Here is a 17,406-nt window from a genome sequence, read left to right as displayed (position 1 = left end):
ATTTTTTTTATTTTTTTTTTTTTTTTTTTTTTTTTGCCATCCTTGATTCCCTATCCCTCACCCTCTGCCCTGACCAACACTCCTCCCACATTGCCTCTGGTATCCATGGTTGCTTTCTATGCCTTTCCCCCTAATTTAATTGATTTGCTAATAAACTAAATTTGTCTAAATATTTGTAAGAGCAAGCACAGCTGATATATACATATACATGAACCCATCAGCATAATTTTTTGAAAAAAATATTCTTTCACCGCTGAATTATCTATGTCCTTTGTCAAACTCAGTTGGCTATAAGTTATTCAAATTATTTCTGGGTTTTCTGTTCTGGTTCATTGATCTGTATGTCTTTTTAGTCTGTTTCAGTATCATGCTGTTTTGATTATTATGGCTATAGATTGTATTTTGAAGTCAAATAGTGAGGTGCCTCAAAATTTACATTTTCTTATGTAGTATTACTTTGATGATAGGGTTTTTTTGTGATTTTTGTGGTTCCTGACAAAGTTTATGATTGTTTCTATTTCTATGAAGACTCTCACTGGAATTTTAATAGGAATTGCATATAATTTGTAGATCACGTTGGGTAGAATTGAGATCTAGCTATGCTGACTCTTCAATCCATGCACAAGGAATATCTTTCCATTTTGGGTTTTCTTTTTCTATTATTTATTCAGAATTTTATGATATTCATAAATAAAGATTTTTTCACTTCTTTGGTCAGTGCAATCATCGTTACTATAAAAAAACCTACACACTTTTGTATTTTAATTTTATATCCTGCAACTTGGCTGAATTTGTTTATCACATCTATGAGTTTTTCAGTGGATTCTTTAGGATTTTAGATGCACATCTGCGAATAAGGACAATTTAACTTCTTTCTTTCTGATTCAGATGGCTTTTATTTCAGTCTCTTTTCTAATTGTCTAGGACTTGCTGTACTATATTGAATAGGAGTTGAAAAAGTAAACATCTATGTCTTCCAGTTTTAAGAAGAAATGCTGGGATCAGCAGTTAGCATAATGACTATGTCACTGAACTCCCATGTAGTTGACTGCTGTTCAAGTCCCAGACCAAGTGGCTTAAACTCACGCCGGGCACGCGTGCGTGTGTGCCTAAGATCCCGAGAGGAGAATGGAGGAGAAGGGATTGCGGTATTGCTACCCCCCTGCAGAGTGATTTCTCACTTTCTCTCTCCCTGTGTCTCTCTGTATTTCTGGTGAACACACATGCCCTACAGCAAAAACCTCACAAAAAAACACTCCAAAAAAAAAAAAAAAAAAAAAAAGGAAATGCTTTCAACTTTTCTCTACTGACTATAAATTGAATATGAATTTGTCATGTATTGCTTTCACTGGAACTAGCAGATGTCATAACAGTTATGTTGTCACTGGACTCCCACATGGCTGACTGTAGTTCGAGTCCTGGATCCAGAAGCTTCAAACTTACACCAGGCACATGTGCGTGCATGGCAAAATCTTAAGAGGGAAATGGAGGAAAAGGGAATGTGGCATGCTATTCCTTCCAGGAGATGACATCTAGATTTCTCTCTATCTGTCTCTGTCTTATAGTGAGTTCACATGCTCTACAGCAAAAATCTCTCTAAAATAAATAAATAAATGGCCTTCATTGTGTTAAGAAATACCCTTTCTGTTTCAATTTTCTTAAAAGTCTTATTTATGAAATTATATAAAATGCCTCCTTGTATACCCAGATCAGGCTGTTGTACTATATCAGATGCTTTTTCTCCATCAATTGATATAATCATATGCTTTTTTGCCTTTCCTTCTACTAATGTGGATATTACATTTATTGTTTTGCAAACATTGAACCATATTGCATCCCTGGGTTAAAGTTTTCTTGGTCTTAGTATATAATGATTTTAACATGTTGTTGGACTTGCTTTGCTAGTATTTTGTTGAGAATTTTTTTGCATCCATAGTTATTAGGGATATTGATTTATACTTTTTTGTTGTTGTTGTGTCTTTGTCCACTTTTAGTATAAAGGTGATAGTGGCTTCACAGAATGAGTTTAGTCGAGTTCTCACCATTTTTATTATATTTTTAATAGTTTGAGGGGAATTGATGTTAATTCCTTTTTAAAAGATTTGTATAATTCAGTTCTAAAGCCATCCGGACCTGAGCTTTTCTTTATCGGCAGATTCTTACTGATTCAATCTCATTACTTGTTATTGATCTATTCAAGCATTTGGTATCTTCTGGATTCAATCCAAGTATATTATACATTTCCATAAATTTGTCCATCCCTTCTAGGTTCTCCAGTTTATTTGCATATAGATGTTCATATTAATCTCTAATTATCTTTTGTGTTTCTGTGTTATCTGTTGCAATGTCCCCTTTTCATTTCTGATTTTATTTTCTGGGTTTTCTTGCTTTTACTTAGTCTAGTTAATGGTTTATTGATTTTGTTTATCTTTTTGAAGAACCAGCCTTTTGTTTTGTTGAAGTTTCATTTACTATTACTTTGAGGCTTAGTTTGTTCTTACTTTTTCAAAATCCTCGAGGTGCAAGGTGAGATTGTTCATTTGCCATCTTTCTTTTTTTTATTTTTTATTTATTTATTTTTCTTTCTTCTGAGCACTAACTGCTGTAAACTTTCCTCTTAGTGATGCTTTCACTGAGTCCAGAGGTTCTGGCATGTAGTATTTTCATTATCACTGAATTAAAAAATCTTATGATTTCATTCTTTTCTTTTTCTTTTTTTTCTTAGAGAGCAATTTTTGCTATTGTGTGTGTGTGCTCACAGGAGGGACAGAGAGAGATGGAGAGAGAGAAAATGAGAAATCACCATCCAGATCAGATGGCCATGTCATAATCCTTTTCCTACATTCTCCTCTCGGTATTTGGGGAATGCACACACACATGCTCTATGGGGGTTTCAAGCTTCTGGGTCCAGGACTTGAACTGCAGTCAGCTATGTGGGAGTCCAGTGCCTTAACCACTATGCCACCTTCTGCCCCTGATTTTATTCTTAATTTCCTGAGTAAAATGGAAATACTTCAGGAGTATGTTGTATAGTTTTCATGTATTTCTGAAGGTTCTTTGTTATTGATTTGAAGTTTAATTCCAACATGGTAAAAAAAAAATGATAGATATATTTTCTGTTCTTTTAAGTTTGTAGAGGGGGGCTTATTTTGTGCCCTGTTATATATAGTCAATATTAGAAAATGTTCCATGTGCTGTTAAACAAATGTGTATTCTGTATTTGTTGGGTAGAATATTCTATTACTATCCATCAGATCTATTTGGTTTATGGCTTCCTTTAATTCCAGTGCCTCTTTGTTTATATTTTTGCCTAGATGATCTATCCAGTGATGAGAGTAGAATGTTGAAGTCATCAACAATTAGCGTGTTAGTGTCTGTCTCTCCCCTTGAGTCTACTAGTCCTTGTTTAACACATTTAGTTACTCCAATGCTAGGTTGCAGTTGTTCTATCTTCATGATGCCTTATTCCTTTTAATAGTATATAATGATCTTCTTTGTCTCTCTTTACAAATTTTATTTTTTATCCTTATTTTCTTATAAGAAGATTTTTGCTATAGGGTATGTGCACTTACGGGAGAGACAGAGAGAGAAAGGGGGTGTGACTGTGCTGCAGTTCCTTCTCCATTTTTCTCTCAGGATTTTGGACATGCACACACACATGCTTGGCATGAGTTTCAGGCCTCCAGTTCCAGTACTTGAACCGCAGTGGGAATCCAGAACTTTAACCACTACGCCACCTGCTGTACCCCCTTTTCATGGATTTTAGTTTAACTTTTTTGTTTTTAATCTGATGTTAGGATAGTACTTCAGGATAAACTTGCACTTTAAGTTTTCCATGGATTTTTCAGAGTCCCCTTGTATATCCAGATCAGCATTTCTCAACCTCAGCACAATTGACATTGGAGGAAAAATAAGTCTGTTGTAGGGGGCTGTCTTGTGCACTGTGGGGTCCTTAGCAGTATCTCTGACCTCTAGACACTAGATGCTAGTGCCTATGATGGTCAGCGATGTCTCCAGACTTTACAAATAACCCAAGGTGGGCAAGATTTGCCTCCAGTTGAGACCCACTGATGTTAGTAGATACTTTCCTCTTTAATTGTATGTTAACAGACATAAATGGCCATAACTGAATAGTGAATAAAACATTTTACATGTAGTTGTAGATCACATATCGCCATTGCTGTAGAGCAATCTATTCTGTTAGGTCCACCACAATTCACTGTAATTCAATAATTGATAAACATTTGGGACCAGCAATTGATGTAATGGTTATGTCACTGGATTCCCATGTAGTTGACCACAGTTCAAGTCTCGGACCTGATGGCTTAAACTCAGGCCGGGCGCATATGCATACGTGCCCAAGATCCTGAGAGGAGAATGGAGGAGAAGGGATTGTGATGTGACCATCCCCCTGGGGGGTGATTTCTTACTTTCTGTCTCTGTTTCTCTCTGTATTTCTGTCAAGTCCACATGCCCCATCATAAAACAAACAAACAAGCAAACCAAAACAAAACACAACAAAACACTCCTCTCCCTCCAAAAAGAGAAAAAAGAAATCAGTAAGCGATAGGGAAAACTGACTCCAGAACCAGGTGAACTGACACAAGCACATCCCAAAACCTACGAGCTGACACTTCCATCCCATAATAATACTCCAGTAATAGAGTCTAATGAAAGGGAAATTGCTGAAATGTCTAAACAGGAATTTGAAATAATGATCCTAAAAAAAAAATCAGTTATATGAAAGAAAAATACAGATAGACAACTCAAAAAAAAATCAAGAAGACAGTTTATTTCAAGAAGAGAAAGTGAAACAGAGATAGAAATCATAAAAAAAAAAAAAATCTTTGAACCAAGAATTCAATAAATGAAATAAAAAACACAGAGGGGCCAGGAGGTGGCATGGTGAATAAGGTGCTGGATTCCATATGGCTGATTGCACGGTTTCAAGTTAGGGACCCAGAAGTTTGAAAATGTGCTAGGCACATGTGCATGTCCCAAATCTCCAGAGAATAGAAAAGGGATTGCAGAATGGCCATTTTCCCATGGGGGTGATTTTTCACTTTCTCTTTCTGTCTCTCTCTAGAAAGCACACATGAAATATCTCACAACAAGGTATACGAATAGCCAACAAGCATTTGAAAACATGTTCAACATCATTAATTATCAGGGGAATGCAGATCAAAACCACAATAATATGTTGTCTCACCCAAGTTAGAGTAGCTATTATCAAAAAGACAAAAGATAACAAATACTGTGGAGAATGGGGAGGAATTAGCTATTATCAAAAAGACAAAAGATAACAAACACTGCAGAGAATGGGGAGGAAGGCAAATTTATTTAGTTGATCATCATGTAAACTAATACAGTCATTTTCAAAAACAGTACAGGGGACAGTTGCCAGCAGTGGTTATGTCACTAGACTCCCACATGGCTGACTGTGGTTTGAGTCCCAGATCTGATAGATTGAAAATTACTGTGTGTGTGTGTGTGTGTGTGTGTGTGTGTGTGTGTCCAAGGTCCTGGAAGGAGAATGGAAAAGGGAGAATTGTAGCATACCATTCCCCCTGAGGAGGTTATTTCTTGCTTTCTCTCTCACTGTCTATCTCTCTCACTCTCTCTCTCTCTCTCTCTCTCTCTCTCTCTCTCTTTCTCTCTCTCTCTCTCCCCCTCGCTAGTGTATGCACCCTAAGGCAAAAACCTCTAGGGAACATAAAACAGTATAAAGAACCAGCAGGTGGAGTGGAAGGTTAAAGCAGCTGGATCCTACAATGGCCAACTGTGCAGCTGAACCTGGCAGCTTAAAAAATCACTCAGGGTGTGTGCACATGCATGCCTAAAATTCTGAAAGGAGAATGGAGGGGATGGGATTGTGGTATGGCCATACCCTCTGTGGAGGGTGATGCTGCACTTTCAGCCTCCCTCTCTCTCTCTGGCAAGCACACAGGCCCTATAGCAAACAAGTGAACAAAATAAAGAAAAAGTAATAAGCAAAGAAAAACCGTATGGAGGGTGTGCAAAAACTAAAAATAATGGATCATCAGAAAAGTTATGACATATTTTTCTATGGAAAAATGCATCATAACTTTTCCGCACAACCCAGTGGAACTGCTGTGATCCAGCAATCCCACTACCAGACCTATATTCAAAGGAAAGGAAACCACCATGTTGCATGAGGTGATCTGCACTCCAATGTTTATTGCAAAATTGTTCATAGTAGCCGAGATATGGAATCAACCTAGGTGTCCAATGACAGAGGAATGGGTAGAGAAAACAAGATACACACATGCATGAGTGTGCACGCATACACACACACAAGGGAAGACTATTCAGACACTACAAGGAATAAAATCCTGACATCTGAGGCAACATGGGGTGAACCTGGCGGATATTATGTTCAGTGAAATAAGTCAGATACAAAAAGAGAAATTCCACATATTTCAACCCACATGAAAACAAAGATGACCTCATAGAAGTAGAGAGTAAATGGGACCACTAGTTAGCATAATAGCTATGTCGCTGAACTCCCATGTAGCTTACCGTGGTTTGAGTCCCAGACCTGGTGGCTTAAACTCACACCAGGCGCATGTGCGTGTGTGCCCAAGATCCCCAAGAGGAGAATGGAGGAGAAGGGATTGCAGCATGGCCATCCCCCCTGGGGGTGATATCTCGCTTTCTATCTCTCTGTCTCTCTGTCTTTCTGGAGAGTGCACATGCCTTATAGCAAAAACCTCTCCAGAAAAAAAAAAAAATAGAAGTAGAGAGTAGAATGGTGATTGCTCAAGGTTAGGAAGGCTGAGAAGGGGGATGGATATATCTGGGTTAATGGATACAAAACATCGTGAGTAGATAAGAGGAGCAAGGTTTATTGGTATATAGTACAGCTGGGTGATGGAAGTTAACAATAATTTATGATATATTTCATATTAGTTGAAAGAGAGGAATTTTAATGATCCCAACACAAAGTAATGACAAATATATGAGATTACAATATGCTAATTACACTCATATAACACATTGTATTCTTATACTGAAAAATCACATTTACCAATTATATGCCAATAATAATAATAAAAAGACAATTAAAAAACAAAAAACTGTTCCAGAGCAATTATATGCCAATAATAATACTAAAAAGATAATTAAAAAACAAAAAACTGTTCTAGACATTTTAGACTAGCTTAACTCACCCCAAGACAACTGATTACTAGAAATGTTACTGAGGTGAGAGTGTCTTTATTTCCTCATGGTTTTGTCCTGAAATATGATATGCATGAGAATTTCCAAGGCACCTAGGACATCTTCTATTTCCAGTTCACTGGGTAGTATTAGCATGATATTATCAATATTGTTAAGCAATAAAATATAACCAATATAATATCTTGTGGATTTGTTCAGTAGATAAATCATTACTGATTAAATTGTTATACAAAAATTGTAACAGTAATATATTCGTCCAAATGATACATGCTGTATATAAGATGATTAAAAGCTATCCTTGAATGAATTAATATTGGGTCATCAGAAAAGTCATGATGTATTTTTCTGCTTCTGTATGACTTTTCTAATGACCCATTTTTTTGGAAGGATTTCTCTTTAGAAGACAGAACAAGAGTGCAGGGCAGAGAGGAAGACTGAGCCGGTTTCCCCATTCCAGCTCTCGGGACCGTACCTTTTCGCAGTAGATGTCTCACTGATCACAGGAAAGACTTGGTAAGTATGTGTATTCAACCTCTGCTGTAATTCATCAATCAGAAGTACATGTAGTCAACCTCTGCTGTAAATTGTCAATAAGAAGGATTACATTCTTATGATTTTAGTCTTATCAGCCCTGATTCTACAAAGTTCTGTTAGGACAGTTGTGAAGATTATCTGGTTCTCTGTTCATCTATGAAGCTAGGGATTGAAAATCTGAGGACTGTGATATTTTTCAGTATAGATGATCAGTCAGCAGCCTGAAAGCTTCATGTTCTACATCTTCTGCAAAATAACCTCTTAAGGCAGTCACCAGATCAGAAAACGTTCCCATCAGAAATGCTTGAAACTCATACCGTGAGCATGTGCTTATGTTCCCAAAATGCCTAGAGGAGAATGGAGAAGGGATTGAGACTTGGCCATCCCACCTGGAGGGTTGTTTCTCATTCTCTCTCTCTCCAGTGAGCACACACTCTATAGCAAAAATCTCTAAAATGTGTGTGTGTGTGTAACATAAGACAAAAATATTTCAGTAAAGCATTTATTGATCTGCCCTTTGTTAGTTAGGAACTATAAGCTCTTTTATTGTCAAAACTGGATAAATCTGTATCATTTATCTACATAGACTTTATGTGATTTTAATCCACTAAATAAAAAGTATGACCTTTTACCTTTGGTAAAACCCTTTTTCTCTTCAGGGCTCAAGGGCAGAATGGGACTGTGTGTTGAGCCATTCCTCTAAGGGTCCTTGCATCTCTAAGCCAACTGCGTTCAACTTCTAAGGAATTGACATGTGTTTCATGTTTGATCTTGCTTGCTCCTCTCTTGTGTATGAGTGATCTGGACAGTTCTGCCCACAGTGGTGCTGCCTATCCTAGTGCTACATCCTGGTAGCATAATCTTTGTGAGTCAAATTCTGAGAGTATTTTTTTAAGACATTAGCAAATAGCATTCATGTAGTACTTTAAAAAAAAAATATGATTTCTTTTTTACATTTAGTCATCACACATCTCTCTAGAATACACTTTGGTTTTTCCTTTTTATGAAAGAATTATTTATTTTTTCAATTTGACCACAGAGAGAGAAAGAGAGAGAAGAAAGGTGAGAAAGCAAGCTTCCAGACCTGGGACTCAAACCACAGTCTGCCACGCAGAAGTCCAGCACCTTAACCATGTGCTAGTCCCTTAACAATGTGGTTTTTCAAACTATGCATGCAGTACATGACAATTAAATCAAGGATATTTCCATATACATCATTTTCAATAGAGAACTTGACATTCTTGTGTCTGTTATAATAAGTGTTTCTTTGCTTTGGGTTTTAAACTTTTAAATTCTACCTCCATACTTTTGTTAGATAAAAGAATACATATGTCTACAGTCAGTATCTATAATTTCGGGGTGAGAAAACTAAAACTCAGAGGACAGAAGGGGCCTCCTGAGTCCTGATCAGGTGCAAGCTATTAGCAGGATCCAGTGCTATAGGGACACAACTCACGACTAAGTACTCTTCCAGGAACAGCTGCAGTTCAGGTTCTGCTGTTCACAAATCCCACTGCAACTTATTTCTAGGTGAGTTAATTGTCACTGAAGCACAAAGCAGAAATGATGTCAGCCCTGTTTTCCTCTACCTTCTGGGGACCATGGGAAGGAGAAAGCTGTCTATCAGAAAGTGAGAGTCCTCTGGAGGTCAGAGGTTGAAACCTAGGGACATCACTGCCAACAATTTCAAAAAGTCTAAAAAGGGGGATGTGAGTCCAGATACATGTAGAGAAAAAGCAAGAGCCTGGTGGCACAAGCAGGAAGGGGCATGCTAAAGGAGGAGAGCAGAAGGCCTGCTCAACTCACAAGGGGCCTCCACCAGGCACAGAAACGAGCAGGAAGCTGAGGCAGACAGCGGGCGATGGCCTCTCTGCCGATTCACATGCAGGTAGTGGTCGCCAGCAGAGAAGGTCCCAACAGGGAGGGAGGGGGCAGTCATGGAAGCTCTTCTGAGGTGTACATTTATTATGTGTTGGAGCTGCTGGTAACAGGGAAGGCAGCAGAGTCCTTCCAACAAGCAGGCTTCTCAGATATGTTTGTGTGGGGGTGAGGGAGGTGGTGTTTCCTGACCCAAAGGAGTTTCTACACCAACTTTAAGCTTCATTCAGTTCATACAAGATTTGAAATGGCTAGATGAAGTGGGTATGTGGGTACTAATGTTATTATTCCAAAACTTCATGTGGAAATAGATGTTTCCCTCATTCCACAGATGAATATACTGTATGGTAATAATAGATGTGGTTCTGACTACATATACTAAATAACTGGAGCACTTTTACCTGGTGTAGGTAAAACAGGGGTACAGGGGTCTTCAAAAAGTTTAGAATGTAAGTATTATGAGAAAACTATGCATTGACTCAAAACTTTTTTGCACCAAAATAAACTTATACTTCAATTCACCTTTTCCATGAACATTTTGAAGTAACTTGTATTTATTCAGCCATCCCGGGGGGAAATATATTTCTCTATAGTAGGAACTATAAATGATAAAAGTGAATGAGAACTGAGATGTCAAGTTAGCAGGGAAATAAGAGGAAAATATTATTATAGGGAGATAATTAGGACTAGGAGGAAAGTTAATCTTCTTTGTGTAAGAAAAAAAATTAAATATCAGTTGATAAGGGTGTAGAAGATTGGTATTTCTTTTTTGGTGAGAATCTATACCTCTTCCCCCATTTAAAAAAATTTTAAGGTTTTTTTTTTTTTTATAGGGGACATGCATTTGCCAGAGACAGTCAAAGAGAGACAGTGAGAGAGAAAGTGAGAGATCACCTTCCAGGGGAGATGACCATGCCACAACCCCTTCTCCTCCATTCTCCTTTTGGAATTTTTGGCCTACACACACACACATACCAGCATGATTTTTCAAGCCACTAGGTCTGGGACTTGAACAGTGGTCAGCCATGTGGGAGTCCAGAGACTTAACTACCATGCCACCTGCTGGCCCTACTGCTTCCCCCTTTTCTAAAAAAAAATAAAAACAGACTAGTAATTTAAAGGGATTTGTCTAAAGTGATAGTGTCAGTAAGTAGTGATGATTTCAGTATTGGAATTCTTATGATTTCAAGGCCTAGATTGTAAGACCTAATTGATACTATCCTGACTTCAGTAGCTAATATAGACACCCAGATAGAGGGAAATGCATTTGTTTAACATTGGTTGAGAATCTTTTTGAGAAAGATATACTATAAATTTGGATGAAAAAAAATAAGCCTAAAGTCCCTGTACCCGCTCCCAGGGATTATAGGGAAATCAGGCACACACAATGTCGATTCTAAAATGCTGCTGTAAGCTTGTCATAGAAACACGAATGACTTGCTCTGGAGGCCTGAAGAGTGAATGAGCATTTGGGAACAGGGAGAGGGAGGACAGGCTTTACTGAGCAGGTAACATCTGAGTGGGATTGGAGAAAACTCTCAGATCTCAGAAGAGCAAAGTCATCCCTGACTAAAGGGGCTAATGCACAAGGAAACAGGGAAAAAAATCTTTTTTTTATTTTTTGAGAGGTTTTTGCTATAGGGCACGTGCGCTCGCCAGACAGGCAGACAGAGACAGAGAGACAGAAAGCGAGAAATCACCCCCCAGGGAGGATGGCCATGCCACAATCCCTTCTCCTCCATTGTCCTCTTGGGATCATGGGCACGCATACATACATGCCTGGCGTGAGTTTAAGCCACCGGGTCTGGGACTTGAACCGCGGTCGACTATGTGGGAGTCCAGCGACATGGCCATTACGCTAACTGCTGGACCCAGGGGAAAAAAAAATCTTTGGTTAGCGCATAATCTGTAGAGTAAAGTGCTGAGAGGAGACTAGAGGATGAGGTCTACATAAATTTTCAGGCTCTCTGTTCCTCTAGGTCATGCCATTATGTTTAGACTTCCTCTTGGGCAATGTGGTACCATTTAAGGTTGGTAATTAAAGAAGGATCTAGAAAGTCATGAATAAGCACCTCAAAAATGGTTTCGAAATATGCTTTGTGCTACATTGTGAGAGATTATTTAGTTTTATGCAGTATTTACTTAGGGTGACTAATTGTTTCCATCTACCAGAGACTCTCCTAGGTTTAGCACAGAAAGTTCCCTATCCCCAAACATCATTCAGTCCCCATCAAACTCATTTGCATTGAGAGGAGTAGTGTCTGTGGCAGTAAAGGAGATTGAGAGGGTAAGATGAATCATACATGGGAATCTATGCATGAAAAGGGAAGAGAAAGAAGCCATTTGACAGATAAAAGCATGACCTTGGTTCCCTTACCCTCTGTGGTCCAGCTAGCTAGACATCCTATTTAATCTACACCCTCTGAAGCCTCCCAGTACTGGCTTGCCCCTGAGCCTTTCAGATATTTGTCTCCTATTTGTAAACAGACCATTGGAAGGAGTATTGGTAGAAGGAAGGTGACCTTATGCAGAGCAGCTGCACTGGCTCCTTGGTGTGAGGGAAAGCCCTGGCAGCCTCAGCCATGTCCGATTCTTCTTTTCACTGCAGCCCCTGTGGTCCTGGGCTCTGTGCAGATTGCATCAAGCGTGGAGGACTGGAGTCCATTATTGAACAACTCAATGGAAGCTATAGGTTCATTTTAGATCTGGGGCAAAGATTGAATTTGTCTGATAATTCAGGATCACAACACATACTTGATGGAAAATAATAGCTAATGTTTTCAGAGTGCTATCATAAATTATGTGAATTAATTTATCTAATACATACGATAATCCCTGTAGGCCCTATCATGCCCCCACTTATAATCAAAAAAGGTGAGGCTTTTTGAAGATTACAGATGAAGGTAAGTGGAAGAGGTAGATTTGTTTAACCCAGTAACGCTCAGAGGCCATGCTCTTAAGAAATACTGTCCTACTGTATGGGTGAACAGATGGATGGGCAGATGGATGGAAAGATGGACAAACCTACTGCATTTCCTCAGAAGTACAGAGAAGATAACATATGCCCTGGGGCTGGGATTTCACTTTACTTCACTACCCTGCAGGGCTGTAAATAGCATGTCCATTTTTTATATAGAATTGTTCAAAATAGTATTTCTAGCTACAACTTCAGAGATTCTGAATGTATTTGGTTCAAAGTACGCCAGACAGTTTATGTTTTAAATCTTCAAAGCTTTTTTGTTGGGCACACTTAGATTAGGAAATATGAAATGAAAACTTTTATTTTTCTTTTTTTGAGAGAGAGATTTTTTGGTATAAGGGTGCATGTGCTTGCTCAAGAGACAGAGACAGAGAAAGTGAGAAATCACTCCCTGGGGGTATGGCCACGCTGCAATCCCGTCTCCTCCTTTCTTCTCTTGGGGTTTTGGATACACACTCACATGCACCTTGTGTGAGTTTTAAGTTGCCAGGTCCAGGATTTAAACTTCGATTGCCCATGTGGGAAGTTCAGTGCCTTAACGACTACCACCTCCTGGCCCAGTATAATGTAAACTCTTAAAGTTCCTAGAAAATAACTCTGTGGTATAAAATCAAACTGAGAGAAAACAGCAGAGTACCTTCTTCATCAATTTGTTTAAGTGTTTTACTTCTAGACTTAAAACTTTCTGTGTGGTCTTTCCTTTATTCTCCTGAATTACATGCACATAATCTGTTACCTTTAACCTTAGAGAAAACACCTGCTCATTGGAACCAATTGTAGTATTTCAGAATCAAGAGTTGAAGGGAGCGTGAGGAAAGCTCATGGTGGATGGAGAGAGAGATCTCTTTTCTGTCCCTATTTGGGAATGACACAGAATTTTGCTTCAGGATTTTAGAATTGTGCTGAGCCTTCCTTTCTACTTCTTTTAGCAGATGTGAACAAGGAATGCAAAGTGGAAACCAGACTTCCGTGGCTCACTTCCTCCTGGTGGGTCTGCACCACCCACCACTGCTGGCCGTGCCACTCTTCCTGGCTTTCCTCCTCATCTACCTCCTCACCGTCTCGGGCAATGGGCTCATCATCCTCACTGTCCTGGTGGATGTCCGGCTCCACCACGCCATGTACTGGTTCCTGTGTCACCTGTCCTTCCTGGATATGACCATATCCTCTGCCATCGTGCCCAAACTGCTGGCTGGCTTTCTCTTGGGTAGTCGGGCTATATCTTTTGGGGACTGTGTCATCCAACTTTTCTCTTTCCATTTCCTGGGCTGCACTGAGTGCTTCCTTTACACACTCATGGCTTATGACTGCTTCCTGGCCATCTGTAAGCCTTTGTACTATGCCACCATCATGACCCACTGAGTCTGTAACTACCTGGCTCTTGGTACCTGGATGGGAGGGACCCTCCACTCCCTTTTCCAAACAAGCTTTATATTTAGGCTGCCCTTCTGTGGCCCAAACCAGACTGACTACTTCTTCTGTGACTCCCCTGCCTTGCTGCGTCTCGCCTATGCTGATGCCAACATCAATGAGCTCATCATCTTTGTGGATATCGGCTTCCTGGCCCTCACCTGCTTTGTGCTCATCCTCACTTCCTACGGCTACATGGTGTCTGCCATCCTGCAGATCAGATCAGAGGAGGGACGCCGCAACACCTTCTCCACCTGTGCCGCCCACCTCACTGTGGTCATTGTGTACTATGTGCCCTGCACCTTCATCTACCTACAACCTGGCTCGCAGGAGCCCTTGGATGGGGTGATAACTGTCTTCTACACTGTTGTCACCCCCCTGCTCAACCCCATCATCTACACCCTCCGCGACAAAGAGATGAAGGCAGCATTATGGAGGCTGGTGGGCTGCAAGGTGCTGCAGGCTCACTGACTACACCACTCCCAGACATACAGTAGACATGCCAGTACACAGTCCTGATGGGACACAAATCTGGAAGACTGAAAACAGAAAAAGAAAGGAGTCACAGAGATAGCAGAGGACTGCTGGGTAGAAAGGTGAAAACTTGGGAAGTCCATGTTGTAGCCTGCTCTCAACATGGTTTCCCATATGTGCTCCTTCAGAACCAAAGCACATCAGTCAGAACAACTCAGCCAGCATAGCGCCTTGTAGGAAAGTTCAAGATAAGTCAAATGCTCTGTCATTTTATATGAGCTCTTTCTCGGGCCAGCGGCTAGTATGAAGATTAAGGCCCTGGATTCCATATGATCAACACGTGCTCCAAAATTTCAGACCTGGCAGCTTAAAAATTACGCCAGGCACATGTGCTGGCAGATGTGAATGCCAAAAGGAGAATCCCCAAAGGAGACTGAGAGGAGAATGGAGGAGAAGAAATTGCAGCATGGTCATCTCTTAATTTCTCACTTTCCCTTTCTCTGTCTCTCCAGCTAGCACACATGCCCGATAGCAAACAAATACATGGTCTTTCTCATATGTATTATTGCATCTAATGTCCATCTAAATATCTGGTCAGTGTTTTACAGGTAATAAATAACCAGTATGCAAACCATCTAATTTGACCTTAACAACCATTCTGTAATTAGGCATTATTATTATTCCTATCTAGCTGTGGAAATACTGAAGTTCAAGGAAGTGGCTTTTCCCTACTCTATTCTTTCTGCCTTTCACCTTGATGAAAATGATAAAAAATGATCTTGGATTTGAACTTGAGAATCAACCTTGCCTTGATGTGAGAGAGCTATTACACATGCACTGCACCAGAAACGGAGTAGGTCTAGTTTTCTGAGCTTGTATAGGACTCCACTGTGGTCAAACTGAGGCAGGAGTGCTGAGGATAAACTTCCTTGCTCCACAGGCACAAGCTGGTGTCTTTGATGCCTCCATTGGTGTTAATGAGGCAGATCGTGTAAAAAGGTAGACAGATGTGTGTGAGTTTGGATACTCATTAGGAGCAAGATTGTAGAGGAATACACTGGGGTGCCAGTGGTCCTTGTAAGAATGTTGTCAGCATTTAAAGTGAAGTACTTTACCTTCAGGACTCCCAGAGTGCTAGAGTTGCTTTTGCTGGGTTTTTCTTTTGTTTGTTTTGAGAGATTTTCACAATAGAGTGTAGGGGGCCCTCCAGAGACACACAAAGAGACAAAAAGCCAAGATTCCCCTCCTCAGGCAAGGGGGAGGTGGGGTAGATGGCTATGCCACAATCTGAGTGGGACCAGCAAGTGGCATGGAGGTTAAGGCACTGGATTCCACATGTTAACTGCACAATTTGAGTCCTGGACCTGGTGTCCTTAAAATTACACTGGGCAGGGACTAGAAAATGGAACAATGGTTAGGTTGTTGGACTCCCACATAGTTAGCCATGGTTTGAGTTCATCTCTTGCATGAGAGTAAAATGCATTTATATATGAGGCAGAGAAATAAAATACATGAACATAAAATAATCAGTGTACATTAAGTATTGTTCAGGAAAAGGAGAGAGAGAGAGTTCATTAGACTCAGAATTTACAAAGTTGGCTTCCTAGAAAAGGTAAGACAAGCTATGCTCTGAAAGACCCAGTCAGTCAGAGCTGAGCAGTAGGTAGGATTTTTTGTGTGATGGGGACAGCCAATGCCCCCTGGGACAATCTTAGGGGAATGCTCTGGAGAAGCCTTCTTACCTGTCTTAGGAAGAGCAGCCCAAGGCAATTACAAACATGTAAAGCCGCAGTACCACAGGCACCTGAACACAGAACAGCAAGAGGGAGGCAGAATGTTAGTAACCAAGGCCCTTGAGCCCAACAGAGAGCCTGTCTGGAACTTGATTAAAACAAACATGAGGACTTCTTTTCCCATAAGGGCCAATGACACATAACACACACACAAATGAATACCTTAACTGGGTGAATATAGAGAGTATTCATGCTGGGAAAATTCATTTTACAAGCTGTAATCATACACAGTGCTTGAATGTGTAATAAATAGAGACTATGGAAAGAAAACAAAGGGAATTTCTTAACTGCTTGTTTTATGTTTAATAGAGAAATATACAATTATCTTATTATGTCATAGTAATAAAACACAAAGCAACAAATTGTACTTTATTCATGGTTAAACAGCAGCACAGCTAATGTGTGAGCTTGTCACTTGAGTTGGGAATCTGAACTTTCTATTGGAAAGAACTACAAGCTAATATTTCTTTCTTTTTCTTTTCTTTTCTTTTCTCTCTTTTTTTTTTTTTTTTTTGAGAGGTGTTTAATATAGGGCACATGTGCTAGCCAGAAACACAGAGAGACAGAAAATGAGAAATCCCCCAAGGGGGGATGATCATACCATAATCCCTTCTCCTCCATTCTCCTCTTGGGATCTTGGGCAGACGCGCACACGCACCCATCATGAGTTTAAGCCACCGGGTCCAGGACTCAAACCGCAGTTGACTACACGGGAGCCCAGCAATGTAGCCATTACACTATCTGCTGGTCCCTACAAGGTAATATTTTTTAACATATAACTTTAAGGGGGCATTTTAGGGAACAGCGGAGGGCATAATGGCTTCGTCGCTGGACTCCCACGTAGTCAACCACGGTTCAAGTCCTAGACCCGGGGGCTTAAATTCACGCTGGACACGCATAAGTGCGTGCCCACAATCCCAAGGGGAGAATAAGGAGAAGTGATTGAGGCATAGCCATTTCCCCTGGAAGGGGATTTCTCACTTTCTGTCTTTCTGTCTCTCCCTGTCTCTCTGGCGAGCACACATGCCCTATAACAAAAAAATCTCTCTCTTAAAAAAAAAAAAAGCATTTTGTTTTTGCATTTATTTCTAGGTTATTGAAGCTTAAGAATTAAATAAATAAATAAATAATGAAGCA

General features: G+C 40.0%; 1 protein-coding gene across 1 annotated transcript; it reads left to right on the top strand.

Annotated features, from left to right (window-relative positions):
* Positions 1 to 13,537: 13,537 nt before the first annotated feature.
* On the top strand, positions 13,538 to 14,473 carry LOC102469840 (olfactory receptor 10G6-like). Its single transcript, XM_014582201.1, is given in 1 exon segment — positions 13,538 to 14,473. A coding segment is annotated over 1 exon segment (936 nt).
* Positions 14,474 to 17,406: the final 2,933 nt, after the last annotated feature.

Source organism: Tupaia chinensis, unplaced genomic scaffold, assembly GCF_000334495.1.
Source record: "Tupaia chinensis unplaced genomic scaffold, TupChi_1.0 Scaffold142824_1, whole genome shotgun sequence".
Lineage (NCBI taxonomy): Eukaryota > Metazoa > Chordata > Mammalia > Scandentia > Tupaiidae > Tupaia > Tupaia belangeri.
Note: the sequence above shows the minus strand (reverse complement) of the source record. Positions and strands in the feature narration are given on the sequence as shown.